The sequence below is a fragment of the Vanessa cardui genome, chromosome 12 (genome assembly GCF_905220365.1).
Source record: "Vanessa cardui chromosome 12, ilVanCard2.1, whole genome shotgun sequence".
In the NCBI taxonomy this organism is placed as follows: domain Eukaryota; kingdom Metazoa; phylum Arthropoda; class Insecta; order Lepidoptera; family Nymphalidae; genus Vanessa; species Vanessa cardui.
Window position 1 is genome coordinate 10,958,789 of NC_061134.1, and position 24,416 is coordinate 10,983,204.

The 24,416-nt window shown below is 31.5% G+C and overlaps 2 protein-coding genes across 2 annotated transcripts; one reads left to right on the forward strand and one right to left on the reverse strand.

Moving 5' to 3' along the window:
* Positions 1 to 1,516: 1,516 nt before the first annotated feature.
* On the forward strand, positions 1,517 to 10,138 carry LOC124534239 (probable serine hydrolase). Its single transcript, XM_047109973.1, has 2 exons — positions 1,517 to 1,826; positions 8,804 to 10,138. Exons 1-2 carry the CDS (start codon positions 1,790 to 1,792, stop codon positions 9,709 to 9,711), a joined length of 945 nt encoding a protein of 314 aa, XP_046965929.1. The 5' UTR covers positions 1,517 to 1,789; the 3' UTR covers positions 9,712 to 10,138.
* Positions 10,139 to 14,124: 3,986 nt separating this feature from the next.
* LOC124534330 (NFX1-type zinc finger-containing protein 1-like) lies at positions 14,125 to 24,046 on the reverse strand. Its single transcript, XM_047110101.1, has 14 exons — positions 23,296 to 24,046; positions 22,820 to 23,033; positions 22,277 to 22,322; positions 21,921 to 22,155; positions 21,220 to 21,384; positions 20,035 to 20,901; positions 19,333 to 19,488; positions 17,497 to 17,644; positions 17,117 to 17,200; positions 16,270 to 16,544; positions 15,778 to 15,924; positions 15,101 to 15,275; positions 14,722 to 14,864; positions 14,125 to 14,302 (listed from the first exon to the last, which is right to left on the reverse strand). The coding sequence occupies exons 1-14, from the start codon at positions 23,965 to 23,967 to the stop codon at positions 14,237 to 14,239; spliced, it is 3,393 nt and encodes a 1,130-aa protein (XP_046966057.1). The 5' UTR covers positions 23,968 to 24,046; the 3' UTR covers positions 14,125 to 14,236.
* Between the last annotated feature and the right edge of the window lie 370 nt (positions 24,047 to 24,416).

Sequence of the window (24,416 nt, forward strand, 5' to 3'; positions counted from 1 at the left end):
GTCTCATAGTAATAAAGATAATTAATAATTTGAAAAAGACAGCTTTAAAAAATAGTAGATGTTTTTAATTAATAAAAAATTAAAAATATTGCAAACAGACACAAATAAATAAACATAAATATTTTAATAAAAAACAAATTTTAAAATTTTACATATTTATAAATTGGAAAATTCATAAAAATTGTGATCGCACAGAAATCATTCGAATAAGCGTTAATAATTTTGAAACAGAAATTAAAATACGTATAAACAAAAAATCTTATCGGCGTTAGCACACATAAAATATTGCATACATGTAACATTTCATGACATTATATGTAAAAAGACATAGCGTATTTAAAGTATATCGTAGAATTAAAAAAAAAAACAAGTATTTGTTACTAATACGTTAGACTAAATTATTTTGATTGTTATTTTATTATTGCACTGACTCAATTATTACAATGTGGAATAAATGTGTAAATTATTGTATAAACACGAGAAAAGGTAAGTTTGTAACTAGTATATATGTAGATGTGCCATGTATCCGTACCCGTATCCGCATCAGCGGATATCCGAGATCAGTATCCATTAATTTTTCACGGAACCTTTACTTTATTAATTTTTAATCCATAGATGAAATTTTTGAGATTCGGTAACAATGAAAAACTAAAAATTAAATGTTTTTTTATTTCCTAAAAAAATATTTGCAAACATTTATCATAATTAATATCATATCAATATTTAATATCTAATTCAAAGGTACTAAATCAAATATTTTATCAGATTAATTACAAAACTTTGTATTTTGTGTAAGAAACTGTTTTTTATGAGTTAACTATTAAAGAGGGCAATAACTTTTGTCAGTTACAGATTGTCTTCTTCCAAAGGTCGATGTGCAATATTATCGAATTTTTTCAATCTTTTAGAAAGAATTCATACCCGTATCTGTATTCGCGGATCATAAAACCAAATATCCGTATTTAGATCCGTATCCGTGGATGTATTTACATGTAATCCCTAACTTCGGACTTTGCTAAGTCAATAATCCATTCTAGTTTCTGGGACACAATATTTGATTCTGTACGAAGATTCTAAGGTTATTTTGATCTCCTGGTTAACTTGTCCCTGACCATTATACAAAACAATATTTATAAGATATATTAATCAATATAAAATTTAAGCAAGTAACAACTACTAAATGTTGGACTAAGACCGATTTGATTTAAACTAATTAATTCATTATATAAAGATAAATATAAGATCCAAAAATGGTAACATTGCTACTGCCAGTACTCATTTTTCCCCTACCCAATTCCATTTTGTTTCAACTTTCAATTTTAAAATTCCTTATTTAAATTATCTTATATTATTTTTATTCTAATTTTTCAGTAATTAATCATTTTTTTAAATGTTTAGTTTAGTTTAGAATAATTTTTTTGCAGTATAAATTGAAAAAATTAATATGCGGTAAAGTTTGTGACATACGTTACAAAAAACAACTGACGGATACGCTTAACGCACTGTGGTATTTGTCAATTTCAAATTGTCAGACGTCAGTAATTGTCTTATATTCAGCTGTTCCAGTTGTTTCATGTAAATTATTTTATTTATTGCTATAGCGCTTGCGCGAGTGATTACGTAGTGTCGTTCTTTTCAGTGTTCCAAATATTCCTATATATTTTTTTATTAAACTTCCATAAAAATATTTTTATTTCTGAAATATTTTATTATATTATATTTAATATATAATTGTGCGCATAGTTTTAAGTGTAATTGGTTTTCTTGAAAAGAACAAACATACTGCAGAATGGCTGAAGAGAAGGTCAATGGATATCACAAAGAAGGTATTATGAGATTTTATACAATGCAGTGAATTGGTTCATTTATTTGATGTTTCATAATAATTTCCATCACAAGCACATTAAAACGGATATTATATTATTTATAGTATGGTATTAATTTTATGCATTAATTGCTAATTTATACTTTGATAACTTTAACATTCTAAATTGTGCATTTAACCTTTATTCATGTTGTAAATGTATTTAACCTTGTGATACTATGTAATTAAGGGTTCTATTAGCCATAGTATTTTATTTTATTTATAAATAATAATTTTATTATTATAATTTACAGTTGAGAGAAACTGAGCTAAATAAGCTGCTTACTTGATAAAATTAATCATTAATCTAGAACAACATTTTTACTTCTCGAAATTTGAAACTAATTTATCAGTTTTTGAAATTTTTGTATGTATATTTTTAAAATATATTTATCATACATTGATTTTAATCTTAACATCAGACTAATTATATTATGTAAATGTTTATAGCTATGGTGATCTCAATGGTCTTAATTCCATATAACTTTTTGGTTTTAAAGAAATCAAAAAGTTATAAAAACTTACACAAAATTATAAATCAATTAACTTGCCAACCTCAGAGCTTATACCTGATATCCTTGAAATAATAAAATTAAATAAGTTGTAATGTTTTACAGTTGTAAAAAACTTTCAAGTTGTTGAGTAAGTTAACAAAAAAAGTAAATATACTTGTATATAGTTTCTCAGGTTACAAATATAACAGTACACAACAAGTATAACTTTACACAAGCTTAAATTACCTTTCTATTAGAATAGTATGTAAAACAGATTTATTATCTTATATAGTTGTTTTAACATAACATAATTTTGATATAGATTAAATAATTTGGGTATATTTGAATGGGAAGGGAATCTTGGAAAGATTGAGTTTGTAGAGGGTGGCATTAGAATCAGAAATTAAATGGAATTATTTATTTCACCCCAATGAAGTTGGGATGAACAGCTGTTAATGAATCTGAAATGGTTGATTGTTTAAATACATTGTTATATATTGTATGTTTTTGTAATCTAATACATATTTATATGTTAATAATATAGACATGTCTCCTGCCATGATTATGTCATCACCTTTACCTTCATGATTATATTTTGAGTGCTGTTTTGACTCAAAATATAATCATGAAAATATTTTAAGCATAAAAATGCATCATTAAATTTACTCCTGTTTTCGTACATTTAACTAAGCTCAATCGAAGTTATTAAAACCATGAAGTAATTATTTTTTGATACATTTTATAAGTACTTATTTAATTACATAAGCATTGATACTCTTCACAAAAAAGTTAGTTTATGGAAATTATTTGCATATAAATATAAATTGCAAATTCCAACCATGTATATGTACGTATATTGTAATAATGTCTTTAAAGAAGGTCAATGACCATATTCTTACATACATTACTTACAACATATTACACAACACTATTTCCTTAAACAAAATCAATAATCTAATAGTAATGTTAGGATGATTCAATCATATATAAATAGTCACACTTATAATTTAGATATGACTAAATTTATATCCTATTATTTAAGGAATACTTTTAATACTGTTTAACTTAACTGTGTATGGAGTACTAAAATTGTATGAGCATGTTGTCATATAAGACTTACTTTGTCGCTCTTATGGAAAGCAATCAATATTTATAAGGTTAAGGTTACGGTGACAGTGACCTTGCCAGATTGGCTAGCACATGGTGGGGGCGGATAAATACCACCCTCTCATTACATATTCAACCGCCATTAACACTCAGTGTTGTTGTGTTCCATTTTTAAGGGTGAGTGAGCCAGTGTTGTTCACTACACATAGCTCCCAAGGTTGGTAGTATATTGGTGTAATGTATCAAATGGTTAATATTTCTTATAATGCTAAGGTCTATGCGGTAGTGACAACTTACAGATTCAAAATAATATATAGAAAATAAAAAAAAATGTTTAAACTTTACTCAGTGGTAACAAAAATCGCAATTGAATTGTCTCCTGTTTATTACTTTTCGTTCAATAACTAATGCAGGTTTCGGTCAATTTCTTTGACACATTTGCTAAGCATGTCAATGTCACAGGGATAATGTGGCGTTTTTTAAGATTATTCTTAAGCATTTGACTATGTAGAACATTAAATGTTTTATGTGAACTTAAATACTATGGTATTAAACATAGAGCTTTTTATACATTACTTCATATCTAAGTCAAAGGATTCTATCAAAAGATTAGATCTTTTGTAAAAATTGGTGTTTTACAAGGATACACTTTTGGTCCTATTGTATTTTTGATATAAAATGTGAATATTTTATTTTATTTATAAGAAAGCAGTAGAGCATTCAATGGCACTGATATAAGATATTAATATTATTGATGCTACAATATGAGAAATCATTTTACATTCGAAACTCGAATCATTTTTACCTCGTCAGGCTAAACTCCGCAACATACGAGGCTAAAGTTAGATACCTAACTAATTTTGATATTGCTCTACGAGGCGAACTAAATATTCGTTTTTTCATTATGTATTGTGCTGTAGAACATTAATTGGAACACTAACTGTATACGTATTGAAGTATTTAACCTTTGCGCTAGGGGCTTCCTCAGCTTTAATGTTAACAAAATGGGACTGATACTGAATAGAGCCACAGTTCCATTACGATATATGTATAATAATATTATGAATATTCGCAAATTGTTATATATTATGATAGATTCAGTGATCATTCATCATAGTCTTTTTAAAGCATGAGTAGTAAAGATAAGCTTCAAGTTTCTAACTCAAGTTAAAATTCTTGGGCATGACTAGATGAACATTATCATAAATATTATAAATATCCACAACAATATTGATTATTTTTATAGAAACGCTTACAAACATTCTATAAACACGCAAAGTAAAAATAATTTTTTCACACTGTTCAAGATTCCGTTTCCACATAGTCCCTAAATATTTTCTTGGACAAGCTCTTCCATTGTATACTACAATGCCGCAAATATTGTCTATTGAAACCTCATGATGGAAAATTTAAAACAGTAATGATTAAAGCGTATTACTCTATATAAATTACATAGAAAAAAACGGAAACACTATTCTTAATATGTATAATAATTTAAGTAGTTAAAAACAACATCTTGGAAAAATACAAGTCATTTCGTGCGCTTATTAGTTACTACTCGAAATAATTAGAGCAGCTTTATTTCTTGAGTTTGTTTCCAGTTAACCGACACCGAAAGGCATTCTATTCAATATGAACAAAAAAAACGATGAGCAATATCGAATTATATCGTCTAGTTTCAAGTGGCGACGATATGGATTATCATAATATGCAAGAGACACGGCGTCTTGTGCTATCAGCCGTGTATTGGGTTTTAGCTCCAAAATGAATGAATATAGACAAATCGTCCGAGCTAAAAAAAATAAAAAGCATAAAAAAATTGGTAAATGCTTGGTGTCGTCATACTAGAACGGAGCAATACGAGGAGGGAGGTTATAAGCCCTCGCATCCATAGGACGAATACGCAAATAGAATTAGCTGGTGTGTTAACAGACAGTCAGTTTTTAGTAAGTAATAGTTTTTGACGACGAGTTAGAGACTGTGATTGTATTTAGGTATTCAAAAGTGGACCTATGTCCTTTCCAGCAAATCAAGCTTACCTCATAGCAAATGTCATTAATTCCACTTCAGTGGAATAGCCATGAAAGCGTAACAGGCAGAGTTAATTTCATACATGTAATATGAGTATAGATATTGTAGAAAGGATTTCGTATTCTCATAAGGTACTTTTAGACAAGACTAAAAATATCTGTCGAGGTCGTATTCGTAAAAAAATTATGGCAATTCATGTTTATGTTGAACGGACTTTGAACACATCATTTGCTATCGCCTCAACATTATCTTCGTTATCACTTAGCGAATACACTTACACGAATCACTTATATTAGGTATTAAGGAAATCTACTATGAATAGTAAATATTGCCAATCGATGTTATTTATTTTTGCACCTTTTTAGTGTAATTGAGTTCTTAATCATGTTCGATTTTTAAAAATACTAGTTGCCAAATACTGTTCATGGGTTTTTTTCAATTTAGTACAAATGCAAGTCATGACCTTGTAGGACTAGCTCGTTAACACCTGTAGTTTATTGACGTTATGTGAGTACAGTCAATAACACTATGAAATTACACTCACACATCCATACATGCACATATACTAACAATAACCCATGTTTTATTTAGAAATCAATGGTTGATGAAGCTGTATAATATACCAATATAACTGTTTCTACGGGTAGGCATGAATACCCAAAAAAAACTTATTGCAAGAACAACTTAAATTTTTGAAATCAAATTATCGATTGAAAGTTATCGACAAAGAGAGAAAATATAAATCGTTGTGGGACCTGAGTGCTTATAATGACTGCCTATTAACTATAAGTAACGTTTGTTTATTATACGTCAGAGAAAAATATATTAAAAAAAGCTGTATACGCCTAACGCGAAGGTTTGTACACGACTTTTGTACTTATAATTTTTTCGTTTTACGGAAGTGATGTGCTCTACCAATGGAACTCAATTGATATTATTACTAAACCATTTGGGTTTCGAATTTTAAATTGTATTAATTACTATTCTGAAAATTTTTGCATCATCTTTTAGATTTGACAATAATTATATTCCCGTTTTCTTTCCCCGCTTTATATGAAAGATATCGGTGCTAAAATTAGTAAGGCAATAAATGTACAGAAGTATTATTATATATTTAGATATATCTCTAAAATTGAAAATATGCCAAGTTTTTAACGTTTAACCTCTTATAATCAAGATGGCGGCTAAAGTCAAGGTCGAGGTTGGTCGAATTTGATTTTGGACTCTACTAATGATGCAATAATTAGCAGGATGGTGATTAATGTAAGAAGTCCTTAGTCAACACGACTAGGCTGTATTTTTTTAAATAAAACACTTGCAAACGAATTATTTATAGTTATCATTTTTTTTAATATGTATGTATATTATTTTCTCCTCTTTTAACGATTGTGAAAAAAAAGGACATAAAAGTATATTTGTATTTGATAAGTGTAACCTAGTTAAAACGAATAATTTAACCAAATCTTCGTTTATATAAAAACTACAAATTTAATCTGTCAGGAAAAAAATGCATATGGCTTATATTAAAGTAACGTCTTAATAATTGTTACAAATTACAAGTAATAGCGATACAGGCTGGATTCATCAGACCTAATCTGTTAATCACTCGCATCTCACCACGGTACCCGCAGGGGTATGTGTTACAAGTCACTTCATATTTCACTCTTGAAATGTCATTGTCGTATGTACATTTTTGACAGCTTCACGGTGAGTTCTGGTTTCTTGCAGAATACCTATAATTATACCAACATATGATGTCATCATATTACATCATAGGTTGATGTCTTAAGTATAACATACGCTCGAATGAAAGAGTATTTAGGCGATCACACGTTAAAACCTACATTAATATCGCAACCGAAAACAAATCAAATTAAATAAATATTGTCTTTGGTTAGAAAAAAAATTCTTCAAGTCGAATTGAACAGCACCTTCTAACATTCCAACTTAGTCCATATGCCGTCTTACATAGGAATATAAAATTGAGGCTATATGTGCATTAAATTAAGTTATTACTGCTACTAGAAAAACTAAGTAGTTAATGGTACTAATTTTATTTAAATTTCATTTAAAAATGATGTTAGAATTAACACCGAACACAATTTCTTTATCATTAATTTCCTAAATTAAAATGTTAATGTTCTTTTACTTTAATTTGATGTTTATCATTGTTATTGTTTAAAAGGTTTTTATTTTGGAATTAAAGAAGAACAATTGAATTGTATGAAAGAACTGTGACGATCAGTGACCACGTCTCGTACCAAGGACTTTAACGTTTACACTTCCTGTAGTGCCGGATTCAGTTTCGTTGGAAATTTTGAAATTTTGAGGTACACACACAGGTGTCATCATAGGTTTTCTTCATTTCTAGTAGATTCGTATGATAATCATGATACGAATTAAGCTCTATGGTCCTTCTGTTTACCACATATTTTTGGCTGTTTTTATAAGGTGTATAATACAAATTATTTGTTGAGAATGATTTACAATGATTATAACATTTTATGATTTGTTTTTTGTTGAGTGAGCGTTTTTGTTGTTTGAGCTTTATTACGATAATAAAATAGTTATAAAAAACGAAGAACGAGAACGGAAATTAAGTTTTTTTTTTTGTAAGAGGTCTATGACGCACTAAGAAATATTAACCATTTCCTAAAGAATTAAATGTCATTTATGCCTGTACTCACATTGGCTCACATATCCTTTACACTGAAACACAACAGTTCAAACGATTGCTATTTGCTTGGTAGGATATCTTATAAGTGGGTGGTACGTAGAATATTCACGATGATCACGTCGGTAATCTAAAATAAAACTGCAAAGGATAGCCACTTATGTAAATATTATATACTAGAACTTTCTCCAAATGCGCTACATAATCCGGTATAAGGTTTTTATTAGCTTAGAAGATTCCTCAATTATGCAAGATAACATCTTTCACCGACATAGATGTATATTATTAGTATATATAGTACTTTAATGTATTATATAATTTATATATAGTTTATATACTAAGAACGTTCACATTATTGACCTTAGTTAGTTTATCTAGCGCTATTAAAACGATCATATAAATTAATAAAAACGCACTCAGACTGTCGTGCTCTGAATGTGATGTGATTTTTGTTATCAGGAGATAATGCAGGGACATATATGCGCATTAACCAATTAAGATACTCCTATCACGGTCTGTTGTAAGTGTAAATTACACTTCGTCTTCTTAATCACGTGATAAACTTAGTGTGCTCATAGTCCATTTTCACGGAATATCGAATAAAATAATAATTTGTAAACGATTTCTTTTCAGATTTACCTCTTGGCATTCAAGTGGAAGAAATAGAAATTCCGGTACCATGGGGCCACGTCGCGGGCCGATGGTGGGGGCCCAAGAACAAGCAACCGATGATCGCTATTCACGGTTGGCAGGATAACGCTGGTACTTGGGACAAACTGATACCTCTCCTCCCAGCCACAACATCCGTGCTCTGTGTAGATTTACCCGGTCACGGTTTGTCAACACACTACCCAACGGGTATGCTGTATTATATATTCTGGGATGGCATTGCTCTTTTACGAAGAATAGTGAAATATTTTAAGTGGAGTAAGGTTACGCTCATGGGACATTCGCTGGGAGGCGCTTTGAGTTTCATGTATGCAGCGTCGTTTCCTGACGATGTTGACAAAATTATCTGCATCGATATAGCGAGTCCTTGTGTGAGAGCACCGGAGCATATGGTTAAGAATACTGGTGGTATGATCGATAAGAATCTTGATTACGAAAATTTGCCAGAGGACAAAATCCCTTGCTACGATTACGAGGAGATGATCGATATAGTCTGTGATGCATACAAAGGATCAGTGTCGAGGGAGAATTGCAAAGTTCTAATGAAAAGGGGCATGGCTCCGGTTCCAGCGCATATGAATAAGAAAGGCTATTACTTCAAAAGGGATCCCAGGCTAAAGGTAGCTGGACTAGCGATGATGTCGATAGAAACGGCTCTGGAATATGCCAGCAAAGTTACGTGTAAGGTTTTAAACATTAGGGCTATACCAGGTCAGAAGTGGGAGAGATTGGATTATTATTTGGACGTCGTGGAGAAACTAAAACAAAACGCTGACGTTAATTATATCGAAGTGGAGGGAACACATCACGTCCATTTAAATGCGCCACAGAATATAGTCACTATCATTGAAGATTTCTTAGAACTTTATTAGTTTAATTAATAGGATTAATTAATACTGGTGATATTTAATGTGATGCAATAAAATAGGAACAAGTGCACAATATATGTTTACGTTAATAGATAGTGCCTTTGAGGCGGTTAGAAGGCGGATAGAAGCTTTTCAAAAGCTTTTAATTGATGCTTATCGACGGGTAATATTGTGAGGTATTTCTTTCCAGACTAGTAACAGTTTTATTAATAATATTGACGCTAGAATGGTTCGTGTATTTTTTTTTTAGCAACGCTATTTAATATTCATTCGACTTTCGAAATTAGTTAGTCAATTAACTGAGTTAATTTAGACATTCGATATTTATTAGTGATTTTCGATTTTCCAAATACCTAATGATGTTAACATCTAAAAATATTTCAAAAGAAAAATGTAGTTTCTTTATTTGAATTCAAATTCTAGCTGCGACGAAAATATACATTATTCAAAGAACCAAAGGTCAGCTTTGTTACATAAACGTATTGTTTCAATAAGTATCTGTTTTATGTTGTGACGTTTTGAATCTACTCGAAATCGCAGACATTTGAACAAAATAGCAACAAATTACTTGCTTATGTAGTTGTTATATATGTAGCTAAACACACATTAATAGATATTTATTCATGTATTCTGGTAAATATTACAACACCGACCATTATGTATCGTTGTGCATCGGTGCAAAGTTAAGATCGTCCCGTTGAGAAACACTCGATTCAGTTAAAAAAAGTAATGATTTTTTTTAATTATTGCACCTAAGTAGGTATTTTCAGAACGGATGATATGCCATGCATGCAAATTTATTCAGACAAAGAAACTCACATACAAATTTAAACCCTGAAAACATTACATCTTAGATTATTTATTTATACATATATGTATATAGAGCATCTCGCTATGAAACAAACGAGCCGAGTTTATTACATTGGTGTGCGTGACAGCTACGCTTTACACACGACATACGTCATATTTCTTTGCTAGTGTGCGTGTACTAACCGGCCAATTGTGGGTCACTCTATTCGTATGCGTTCAGTTTGACAGTCTATCAAAACATATAATCACAACATTACACTCTAAGGTAGGTGTTACTTAGTATTTCAAATCTCTTTATTATTAATAAATTGTCCATTACGTTAAAATATGCTATACAAGATTTCCACAGATTAAATAAGTATAAGTAATGTATGCACTATATCCTGCTTACACCGATTTTGTATTAATGCACATTAATGCACATGTGTGTTTCGAATTTAACCTTTTGACATTTATATCGATACAAAGTGACAGTTTGTAAATGCGGTGATTTTTTTAAGTGTTTTAGTTATAAGTCAAAGGTTCCATTTTTAAATTTCTTTCGTTTCGCGGTTTTTGTTTATCACTTGAGGTAATTGGGTAACATCACATTTTTGTGATCTGTATATTTATTTTGTTTTAAGTCCAAGACGCTATTTATTTAATATATTGAATACTTCATATGTGTGTAATTTTCTTGAGAGTGTATTAGTCAATCTATAATTGTAAACTTTGTTTTTTTTTTAATATTCATGTGTTGAACAAAATGACGAATAAATATAGTAGGATACTCGCAGCTCTTCAATTATTATAATTTGTAATATTTTACATTTCCATTTTTTTTTATTTTATGAATACAATTTTGTTAAACATAATATTAATATTCCATTTTGTGTATGGCAACCCAGTGATATTTTGGAGCAAGTTTTACAGTTGACTGTATTAAGACAGATTATTTTATCTGAGTTATTGTAAAAAGATACAATATTCAAATAAGTTTAATTGAACAAAAACGAATAATATATTTTTTATTTTTATATAGATATATATTTTATTTCTTATACGCAATTTCATACGTAAGAGAAGAATGTTCTGCATTTGTAGCAGGAAACTGCGAATACCGAGCCACTTTACTAAATGACTCATTAAAAAAAAACTTCAAAATAAAACTTTAGGAAAGTCGCTGTCGTGTATGCCCCTAGATCTCTGCTTATGCTTATTATATTTTACTTTCAATCGATGGTCCTGTGATTCAATTCAATAAATTTTCCGATAAATAATAAATTATTTATTAAACACTGTAAGCAAATGTTTTTATTATTTTCTCATCCCCTATCCTTATAAAGTGATTTTGAAATCTGACTACAAAAACAATAATATTAATATTTATTTATAAATATAGATGATAGCACTAGATTCTAGAAGGTGTTTCGCCATACAATAAAACTAAAACAATGGAGCCAACTTATTATAAGTTAAGTTGAAAGTCTGTGTGTCTGTCTGCGTGAATTTTTACTGAAATATTTTATACATCTCTGGTTAGACCTATTTGTACCAACGTTTGAAACTATATTGCTAAGAAAATTGTTTGTAAATCTCTGCATCCTAAAAACTGAACATAGGCAATGAAAAGTCCGCACAGACATTTTGTCGATGGAATTTTTTACTCAGACAGTCTGTACGACAAAAGTCTGTCTGTGTGTCTTGTGGACCTACCATTAGTGACCAACTGTTAGCCACTTTTTTTTTATTCAATCAATCATTGAGCAATCATCAGACTATTTGCGGCTATAACTAAAATTTAGTCACAATTTCATGCAGTATCATTTAGAGATACCTATTACAATTATAAAATTGAATTGAAGAATAATATTTAATTCTTTTGTTATTTAAAATATTACAAAAATATCCTTCGGTCTGAATATGTAAATAAAAGTCAGATAAGGACATTTTGAGCGTTCTTATCTTAATTTTTAATCAAGTAAATGAGATGAGATCGCTAAGATAAATACATATTTATAATTTATACTCAACAATGAATCCTTACGCCAATCTAATTTTAGCCTCTTTACAGCTTTCTGTGTCAAATTATAACGAAATGCAAATATAACAAAAGGAAAACACCATTATTTATCAGATAATCTAAATAATCGGAGGTCAGTGTGCCACTGTAACTGTAGACATAAAGGACATGTACAGTCAAAATAAGAAAACCTACGTCAGTTTTCAAATTCATTGCTTTATAAAGTCGTAAACTTTTAGTACCTTTTGAAACTCAAGACCTAAACTGATAACTGAATATATAATTGAACTTACACAGTATGATAACTTGGTTCAAAATAGTGTAACATCTTTGGACTACGTCTAGTTTTACATCGTCATGAAATCTATTTAAAGGCGTAATTAGTCATTACAAATTTAAATTAGATATGATATTTTTAGACCCAGAAGGAAGTAGGTTAACCTCTAAAACAATAATCTTTAACTTAAAATAACAATCAAACTACCACAAAAGAAAAAAATTTAGTCTACAACACAAATAACCATCAATAATCACATTACACAGTAAGAACTAGCGCGCACTGGTAACTTTTGTCACGGTGACTATTTCGTCACTCTTATCGAGTCCATGAATATGTACCTCCATATATAACGTCGTGGCATTTGTGTCTGCATCTGTACATATTCACGGATTTGACAAGAGTGACGAAACAGTCACCGTGACAAAAGTTACCAGCGCTAGTTCTTACAATCATAATCGCGATCGAATGTGCCAGGCACAAAACACCCGCCATTTTATACGTGACTTGACGCAGGTCCTGTTTGTTTATTCCAACAATATCTTCTACTAAGTCAAAAATATGTCTGTCAGTGTGTATTCTCGATCAGTAAAGCCAATCTTCGCTCTAACTGAGCACAAGAAAATAGATCTTAAGGTGACGAACATTTCATTTGATTTTGAGACTTTCACTGTTGATTTTGGCAATGTAAGAGTACGAAGGGTTTACAATATTGATTTACCTCGATAGTCGTTTCGTTTTTTGTCATGGCAACATTATACCTATACAAATTCAAACTACTTAAAGCATGCAAACCTACCATGAATTACTTAACAATTTCCTAAGGTTCCGTACCCCTAAAGAAAAATAACCCTTTTATAAAAACACTCCGTTGACTGTATATATTGATACCGATGCAGTCAATTGGAGCTATGAAAAGATTATCCCCTGAAACTAATACAAATATAAGGCCACCTATGTTGTATTTCCACTAATTTCCAACATTCGCAAAATGAATCAACCATATGGGCAAAAATCTGTAATACTACTATAGGAGTCCGTAAACCGTTAATTGATAGTTACATCAGCGTCTATTTGATTATATGGTACGGAACCCTAACAGCGCGAATCCGACTCGCACTTATAAATTAAGAAAATTACTGGATAAGTTTATTTAGCATAATGAACTCACTGCGAATAAATAATTCAACGTGACCCCGTAATGTTATCTTCTAACGTTTAATTTTATTTTAGTGTCGTATTAAAACAATTTGTTACTTTTTATTATCACTCTTATCCAAACTTTACTTACATATTAAGTGAAAATTGACCTAGCGAATAAATAAGGTAAAAGTAAAAAAATATATTTTTATTTCCTAATAACAAGACAGAAGTATAAGTTATTTACAGAGGAAATATAGTTTTACATATTTATAGACATTTGGATATGTCATTGACAATTATTTTTTACATTTTTTTAGGCATGTGCCTTCTAAGCAATTGTCTAAATCTTTAACGGAGTATACCTGAAAAAAAAATTCAATATTATCAATGAATTAGGCTTATTAATTAAGGCTAATTAATCTATTAGTTTCATTTGAGTTTAACGACCAACATTGTTGGCTTCGGTGATAGATTTGTAGGCATTTCGATCGTTACCACTCAGCATTTTGTCTTTTGAGACACATTGGTAGGTATACAGGCAAAAGGCCACTTAATGAAGTAAAATAATATTAGTGGCGCATGGATATAAGGAATGGCTAGTATTTCTTACAGAAAGGGGCGGGGGTGCCTACTGACCATGAGGTCCATTTGACCAGTCTATACCATAAAAAATGTATCGAAATATTCTTTAAACCTTAAATATGACATCAACATCATTCAAACCGTTACCAAAAAAAGTCCTACCAAATATTTTTTTTGAGTAGTACCGTGGTATACCTACATTGATAGTATTATCCATATGATTGTCACATTGCAGGACTATTTCTTTTCCAATAGCATTTTGTGCTTTTAATTTATCTCTAATAGTCCGCCATATTGGACTCGCCGCTTGTAGGACATTCATGTTACCAAATATGTAGAATCCTGAAAATAAAATATAATGATTATTAATAATATACTTCCATATATTTTAAATGAAATATTCACAAATAATACTATACATACACACATATACTTCATTATGATACAATACAAGGCTATTTAGGATACTAAAGCTCAAAATTATAACCAGATTCTTTACAAACAACTTTTGTCAATTATCAAATTAGTACAAAAATATTATGAATGATTCAAATAAACCATAGACTATATAAACATACCTTCCTTTGCTCTAGACAAAGCGACACAGATCCTATTGGGTGCCGTCAGGAACCCAATACTGCCCTCCTTGTTGCTCCTTACCAGAGACAATATCACAATCTTATTTTCTTCCCCTTGGTAATTGTCCACGACTGTGATTTTGACGTCCCGTAGTGTGGGACATTTCTTACTTATCTGAATAAAATAAAATTAGTAAATAAATAAATAAATACTATACGTGAGAAAGTTTTTCCTGTTTTAAGGGTGAGTGCACCCATACACTGACTCACTCACTATTAAAACCTACAGAACTAACTCACTACCTACTTAAACTAAAGACATAATTATATAATATCTTAGTACCCAAGGTTGGTAGCACATTGGTGAATGTAAGGAATGATTAATATTTCGTAGAGCACCATTGTTTATGGGCGGCGGTAGCCACTTACTATCAATAGGCCCTTTTGTTTGTACGCTACATAAAAAAAAAAATAATAAAAGCTTTTATTTTTATTTTCTCATCAATGAACATAGTCCCACACTTTAATATTATCATCTATATTATTTGTATTGAGTAGCCAGTAAATTTCTTTTAACAATCATATTTAAATATGTTACAAAAACTAAAAAAAATGAGATGGGACGATTTTTCCGTCTGAAAACTGTGTGTGAGAGAGAGAGATAGAAGCAGTATTACCTCCTTGATGAGTGTGGCTTGTCCAGTGTACGTAGCTAAGATTGTAATATCATTCGAACCATACTTCATGCGACGCAAATAACTAGCTAACGAGACGCACCACTCTGCTTCTTTTGTATTTTTATGACTCCAACTGTCTTCTAAGCCCTGGAAATTAAAAAAAAACTATATTAATATGAAAATGGATCGGGTTCAAAGGGTTCCATATCATTATGGAATGGTATGTTGTATGGGGGCCCAATTTTTTTATTATAAGTACTTGTGGTATAGTGACAATAGAAATACATCTTTGAAAATGTCTACTGTCTAACTATAATGGTTCTTGAGATACAGCCAGGTGACATATGGACACACAGATGAACCAACAACGGAGTCTTAGTAAAAAGGGTCCCGTTTTACCCTTCGGGAACGGAACCCCAAAACAAATGTTTTGTAAAGGAGAGATTTATTAATTTGTTAGTTTATATACATTTTAAAATATATTCCACCTACCTCAGAATCTTCCAAATATTCATGACTAAAGAAAAATAGGTTGTCTCTCATTCCTCTTATCTTAGGATAAGCCAGGACGCTAGGGTGACAGTCCAGTTTGTCATATATCGTGGGGACCAAGAGTTCAGCGAAATGCGGACGCATCCGTCTCTGTACGGTCAAAGTGCGTGCGTGGATTTTGTTGCGTATCATACGTTCGAACAGAGAAATTTCTAGATTATAATTTCTTGCTAATTCATAATGAGCTGCAGTTGGTCTTAGTTGTTTATGGTCACCTAAAATATCACCATTGTATAATACAATATTTAATTTATTTACAGTAACTTACTTATCGAGAAACACAGGTCACATATTGAAAAATGTTTGTTCTACTACATGAAAGTCCCTTCCATTTTATCATCAGTCTCGCCGACACTTGTCGACAATTCCTCGTTAAATAATCGCAGTCAAACAGCAATTGTTAATAATTGTTTTATCTATTGATTTATTATGATAAATAATAATAGTGAACGACAGTGGAGGGCTTTCACTTGTCATACTATTATTATTGGAATCTATTAATAATATAATTGTAAATGATTATTTTCTCTTGTGTTGTCCGCACTCATGACTATTGTTGATATTTAGAATTGAGTTTAAAATATGACAGTTGGTTTCCCATATATATATACAACCCAAAAAATATTTAAAGACTATATATACATACTCAAAAAATGTTTGTTTTAATAAACCATCTGGGTTTAGTACATGTACCTATGTAAGTAGATCAATATTTGTTATTATACATTTTGAATCTTATTACTTAACTTTAAAGTTATAAATTGAATGTGAATCAAAACAAACTTACCTATTAGTATTAAATGTTGACATTTATTCGTCAGGGACGCTATGATATGAGCTTCCATTACTTCAGCCGCCTCTTCCACGATGACTGTAAATTTAGTTTTTATTACATAAAAAGTAAATTAGCTGCTGTACCCGATTTCAGATATATAAGTTTTTATTTACAAAATTTATCTGAAATGATGGTTTTATATACATACATAGTGTGTGTGTGTGTGTGTGTGTGTGTGTGTGTGTGTGTGTGTGTGTGTGTAAATGACACATACAGAGTACTTAGAAGAACATTTCACAATATAAGAGATTAATGACCGCATGCTAGGAATTTCCTGTGTGTGTGTGTGTGTGTGTGTGTGTGTGTGTATGGGGATTATAGTAAGGCCATACCGACGGGAGACTTCAGCTGTTGCAGTAGCGCGTGTCGCCGCGCCGCCAGCGTGGTGGTGAGCGCCACCACGCGCGCCGCGCCGCACAGCGCGCCGTCCGCCGCCGCACACAGCGCGCGCAGCTCCGCGCCGCACGCGCCCTGCGAGCCCTACCCACAGCCACAAGAGACCCACATACAGTGCATACACGTATAGTACGACACAAATTGACAGAGCTGAGATGGCCCAGTGGAGAGCTGAGATGACCCAGTGGTTAGAACGCGTGCATCTTACGCTAATTACTGTCAATAACAGCATTGTAAATGTGTTTATTTGAAAAGAGCAACTATGCGAGTTTCTTGCCGTTTCTTCTCGCTAGAAGCTGCTTTCCGAAACGGTGGTAGTATTTGATTATTGACGATTCAAAAACGCTTCATTGTGAAGTTTACTTGAATAAAATTGATTTGATTTGATTTGATTTATGATTTGATTTGATGATTGCGGGTTCAAACCCAGGCAAGCACCGCTATATATATGTGCTTAATTGTGTTTATAATTCATCTCATGCTCGGCGGTGAAGGAAAACATCGTGAGGAAACCTGCATGTGTCTAATTTTCATCGAAATTCTGCCACATGTGCATTCCACCAACCCGCATTGGAACAGCGTGGTGGAATACGTTCCAAACCCTCTCCTTAATGGAAGAGAGGCCTTATCTCAGCAGTGGGAAATTTACAGGCTGTTACTTTACTTTACTTTTTACGACACAAATTAGATGTAGCATCGGAAAATGGAATGGAATGAAAATAAAACCGATTACTGCCGACTTACACAACAACAAACAACAGCCTGTAAATTCCCAATACTGGACTAAAGGCCTCCTCTCCTTTTGAGGAGAAGGTTTGGAACATATTCCACCACGATGTTCCAATGGTGAAATACACATGTGGCAGAATTTCGATGAAATTTGTCACATGCAGGTTTCCTCACGATGTTTCCCTTCACCGCTGAGCACGAGATGAATTATAAAGACAAATTAAGCACATGAATCAGCGGTGCTTGCCTGGGTTTGAACCCGCAATCATCGGTTAAGATGCACGCGTTCTAACCACTGGGCCATCTCGACTTACAAAACCAATAGAAATAGCTCCCTATCGCGCCATTCGACTCTATTCGTCGCTATAGCTTCACGCGTCATAGCAAGCAAGTGCATGTAAATCGACGCGTCAAATTGACGAATATATGAGGTCATATGATATTACAAGTTATTACGTTTGTGCAAATATTATATTCGCATGAGAAATAAATATTGATAATTTGGTATAGCGTACTCAATTCGGATGTGATCGGTTTTACGAATTTTGCCGATGCGACATCTAAGTTGTGTCGTACTATACTATCAGTAAATCAATATGGAATAGATTATTTATAAACGATAATTATTAATGTGGCAACCCTACGGTGATGACGAAAAGCGGCGAGACTTCAAAAGATGAGATAATAGTGTCTATTCGAAGTATATGGAGACAAAAGGCAAATAAACAACATCTTCTATATAATTGACCGAGAACTTAAATAATCTATGGTATTCACTATGGTTTTGCGAAAAAATAATCTCATTCTTGTGATAAAGTTTTTTCATTGTGGAATGGCAAGGAGGAAGCACAAATCAATATATATACGTTATGCGAGTAAAATAAGGGAAACTGTTAGCCGCCATGATAAATTTAAGGTATCCATCGGTTCGGAATTTAAATACTACATTAAAAATATCATTAAAAAAAGAAATTTATTAATTATAATTAAAATCACGGGTTCAAAAAAGTGAATGGTTTTTATATGGTAGTGAAGGATTTTACCATTAAATCATTAAGCTTGATCATCAAATCGCTCTTGACTTCTTCAACTGCATTAAAGTATAACCGCCATCTTTCATCTTTTGACAACTTATAGAGGTCATTGACTTCTGGAATCTTCGATTTTTCTTTACCTTCATAATTAGATGCCATATATTTCTGGAAATATATAAATATTAAAATTACGATACCGTTTTCTTTCTTTACCTCTAACAACTTAAGTAAATTATATTTAGAATCTCTGATATTTATTTATTTTAAATATATTTCAATTGGATAATAGAACTAAAATAAATGGCAAAAAAAAGTTATCAGTTAACATTGGAATTTAACGAAAAATATTTGTTAGCGAATATGTGCTGGGCTTTTTGCAAGCCCGTCTGGGTAGGTACCACCCACTCATCAGTTATTCTATCGCCCAATAACAGTACTCAGTATTGTTGTGTTCCGGTTTGAAGGGTGAGTGAGCCAGTGTAACTACAGGCATAAGGGACATAACATCTTAGTTCCCGAGGTTGTGACACATTGACGATCTAAGGAATATTTAATATTTCTTACTGCGTCATTGTCTATGGGTGATGGTGACCACTTACCATTACGTGGCCCATATACTAGACCGCTAACCTATACTGTAAAAAAAATGCTATACAATAAGATTATCTTCTAGATATGATTATTGTTTCACAATTATTAGCAACGTCGTACCTTGAAACAGTTGAGTCGATTATTAATTTTCTCGATTTGTAATTCGAATTTATTTATCATCGCTTCTCCTTTCAAATCTTCTGACATATCCTTGACGTATTTAATGCTATTGCGCATCGAATCTATTTCTTTTAGGGCCCATTCTTCAGAAAAACAAGTTTCTATTTTATCTGTCACAATTATTTCATCAAATTGTTTTTCCCAATCATCTAATTCATCGGCTTCAGCTTCTGTTTCGAAATTAAAAAGCCAATCGAGTATGGGATCTTCGTCCGAACACTTTAATTCTAGTAAATTTTCAGAAATTTTCAAATAAGGTTTTATTGTTTTGTAACTGATTATTTCTTTTTCGCATTTTTCTAAATCGTCTTGTACTTCTGTCATCTCTTTGAATATTCTCTCCAATTCGGATCTCTTGCTTGCGTATAGATGTGAGTATTTCGATTTCGTTTTGAGCCTCAAGTTATTTAAATTATACGGCTCTAATATCTTGCTTTTACTCTGACTTCCCAGCCTGACTATACTATCTGTTACTTTTAGTATGCCTTCTAGAAACTGGTCAAGGGCGTGATTCGTGTAGCAAATTATCAACATTGGTGTCCCTTCAAAGGACAAATTCCTGAGAAGTGTTGAAGCGATTTTGACCCCTAAGAACGTTTTGCCTGTACCAGGAGGTCCCTGTATTACAGCGAATTCTCTCGTTAGGGCGAAATTGTACGCTTCCATTTGTGATTCATCTAGATTAAACGATTTCTCTGACGGCCATTGGTCTCTATCGAGTACTGGAAAACAGATTTCTTCTGATTTATCGTTTTCAATGCTGTAAATTGTTTCAGATGTTAGATAGGCGGGTGGCCTAGTTTCTCTCTGGAAATTAGTTAAAAAATGCACACTAGAAATTTAAAACATTGAAAGGCCGTTATGCCAAATAGAACAAGTACAATTTTGGAATATTTGTCAGTTTGAAATGTATGTATGTACTATTCATTTAACTTAATAAAAACGTTAAAATAATTGGCTTTAAGTAAAGTGTTGATTCACAACTATATCTATGACTTTACGATAAATTATTACAAGCGCGTCCATTTTTCATTTGGCCGCTTTATTTATAAAGTTTCTTACAGAATAAAGTCAACTGCTTTTAAAAAGAATGACTTAAAAAAATGAATTCCTGTAAATTCTTACCTGAACATCAACAATATACCTTTTCATCGGCATATCATCTGTACTGGCATCTTGTAATACTTTCAGAACTCTATGGTACGGTTCAAAGAAGACTTCGCTCTCGACCATAAGGAATTGTTCTGAGAATATCGTATTAGACATTGGACTATCAAAGGATACAGCTATCTGAAATTAATAATTTTAAATTTAGAAATTTTTTAGTAGTGGCAATACTGAATATAATAAAATATGGTAAGCGGTACACAAGTCTTTACCACGCGATGTATTGTAAGCAAATCAGTATGAGTTGTTCTAGATTTAGGTTTGTACCCATGAATGTATCATTAATGGCTTAAATTTAGGTAAAGCTAGCGACCCGCCCCATCATCGCACGGCTGCAATGCTGATACTAAATATACAACAGAATGTCTTACAACATTCACAGTTTTTCAGTCATTAGACAATACAAACCGCTATGTCTTACATCACTTTTGAAACTCAAATTATCCATTTTTCTCTATGATATTGGGCATACATCATACATCATCATACACATACATCTAAATCTTCCTCTTCAATTAATCTATGTATTAAAAATAACACCACCAAAATTTGTTGTGTATTTTTAAAGATCTAAGCATACCTTGAAACAGAGAGTGGGAAGCGACTTCGTTTTATACTATGTAATTTATGTAAAAGTAATATTTTCATTGTTTACTTACATAACCATTACTCAGTAACTCCATTCTCGAATCTAGCACCGAAGCACATAGAATATTCTGGAAGTTATCACTGGTAAACAGTAGCAAGGAACCGAACATGAGCCTTTTATTATAAGCATAGTTCTTGAAATCCACTGACATGTTAGCCATGCGCTCATTCCAAGCTATATCAACGAGGTAGCCCACCTTATTGTTACTAATATATGTTCTAATCACACGCACCTTTGGATACACTCTAAAATTAAGGATAAACTAAGTAAGAAATCAATTAATCCTAACCAACTCACAACAATTAAAGATCAAAAATTTGCTATTTACTACTCCTGCCATTGAAATTGACATAACGCATAACTTACCTAATGTTTTCGTGTCGCCTTTTCTTCGGATTTACCATATATTTACCTAAAAATATAATACTGTGATATTAACTGTTATTATTAGTGTCTGAAGAATATCCCAATCAATATTTTCTAAATCAAGTAGAGAATAATCTACCAAAAGAGTTTTATATTTTTTGTATGTGGCAATCTGTGCTCTACAGAGTATTTCGCCAATGTAACATATAATGAAAGACACATTTCAAAAGATCTTTCCTTTCAACCTTGTCTTCCAAAAGGGCTCTTTGATAGGGTATCTCTTTTAATTTAGTATAGTCTGGGGATTTTTTGAGACATTTATTAAGGTATAACATAGAGATAGATCCTGTTATACTTCAATTTATATATTAATTTTTCATATTTTTAAAGATAAACAACAATTTTATATTATTAATATGTTATGTTCATGCATATGAAATATATATTCCAAAGACTCTCCTTAATGGGAGAGGAGGCCTTAGCCCAGCAGTGGGAAATTTACAGGCTGTTACTTTACTTTATGAAAAATACAGTTTTACCGACATATTCCTTCTCGGAGGGGCCCAAAGCAGTCTTCTCTTAGTAATTTAAATTGCAAGTCCAAATAGTGCTCAACACTAGTGTAAGCACCATTAATTATATTTGGTACAATTTTTACATTATTATCTCCAAGTAAGTCTGCTTTTGTTGGAAAAATATTAAGATTCCTGAAGCTGTTGGGGTCATCATTTTTAACTTGAATAACTGCTTTTAGATCCTGTAATAATGTTTAATATAAGCATTTATTACAACTTACATAACATGTATAAAAAACCTAATTAACTATCATAAAGGAATCTACACAAAATTATCACAATTCAGTAGTAATTAAAGAAAAGAATGAAGTATAAATATTGTAAATGAAGGAATGAAATGAATACCTTCAATTAAATATATAATCATTTTAATCCTATTAAGTATTGTCTTATTATTTTTTTTAATTAGAAAAGTTGAAAAGTATTAAATATTGTGATACATACTTCTTTAAGAGATACTTGAAGTTCAGCTTTCAGTTGAAGTAATTTTTCATAAAACCTTTCATTAATTGGTTCCATATGTTCCTCCTGTACACCAATTGCACTCAGCTCTGCTGTTTCCAATACATCATATAATAATTTTAAATATTCCTTAGTATGGCCCCCGAATAAAAATATAGATTCGCAAAAGTCAACGACCGAAAAATAAAATGATTCAACATCATCCCATAATTTGGTATTCATTCGCTTATCAACTATTTTGACTTGTGGCAATCCTTTTAAATATTCCGTTAACTTGACCAAAAAGTCAGACTTTTCAAATTTATTCCTTAATAGAACGACAATTTTCGACTTATCATTTGTTTCTAATGACTTGTATATAGATGCGAATATTTTTACTAATAACACTATAAAATCTCCTTTTAGTTCCCCATATAAAAGTAGCCAAAACCCTGGCCTGTTGGACAGTTCCAAATTCAAAAGTGGTGGATTTAAAAATGATATATCATTTAATCTTTTAAAACCTATTGGTTTTTTTTCGATATCTTGCAATTTAGGCAAAGGTTTAGGTTCCGTCGATTCTTCTTCAGAAAAATGTGACGTATTAGGCCTTGTTTCTTCTATAACTGTTCCATCAAACCAGTCTATTCGAAGGGACTTGCTATTTTCACTCATTATTAAATTAAAAATTAAAATTTTATTTATTATTTGTACGTACGTGTGTCAATATAACAAATACGTTTTATGTCACACGTCATGAAGGGTTAACTGTCATTTTGACAGTAAGACTTCGTTTAAAACTTGTTCTGATATTTTTTTCAATCAAGTTATCGAAATTAAATACATTTTTTTTTAAATAAATTGGAAACTCATTACTACTTACATGTAAAATATGTACATTAAACATTTTTCTAATAGTCAAAAAATATCAGAATCTGTATCCGAACATTGATAATCGGAGTAATAATAACAAAATAAATTAAACGAAATCTGTGGTTACCCGGATAGGTAGTATATATCAATCAAATTTATCAAAGAGAAACTCGGTGGTATAAATAACGATTCGGATTTTTTTCAGTAATATATAATAACTATTCTTTATTCATAAAAATTGCAATGTCTGC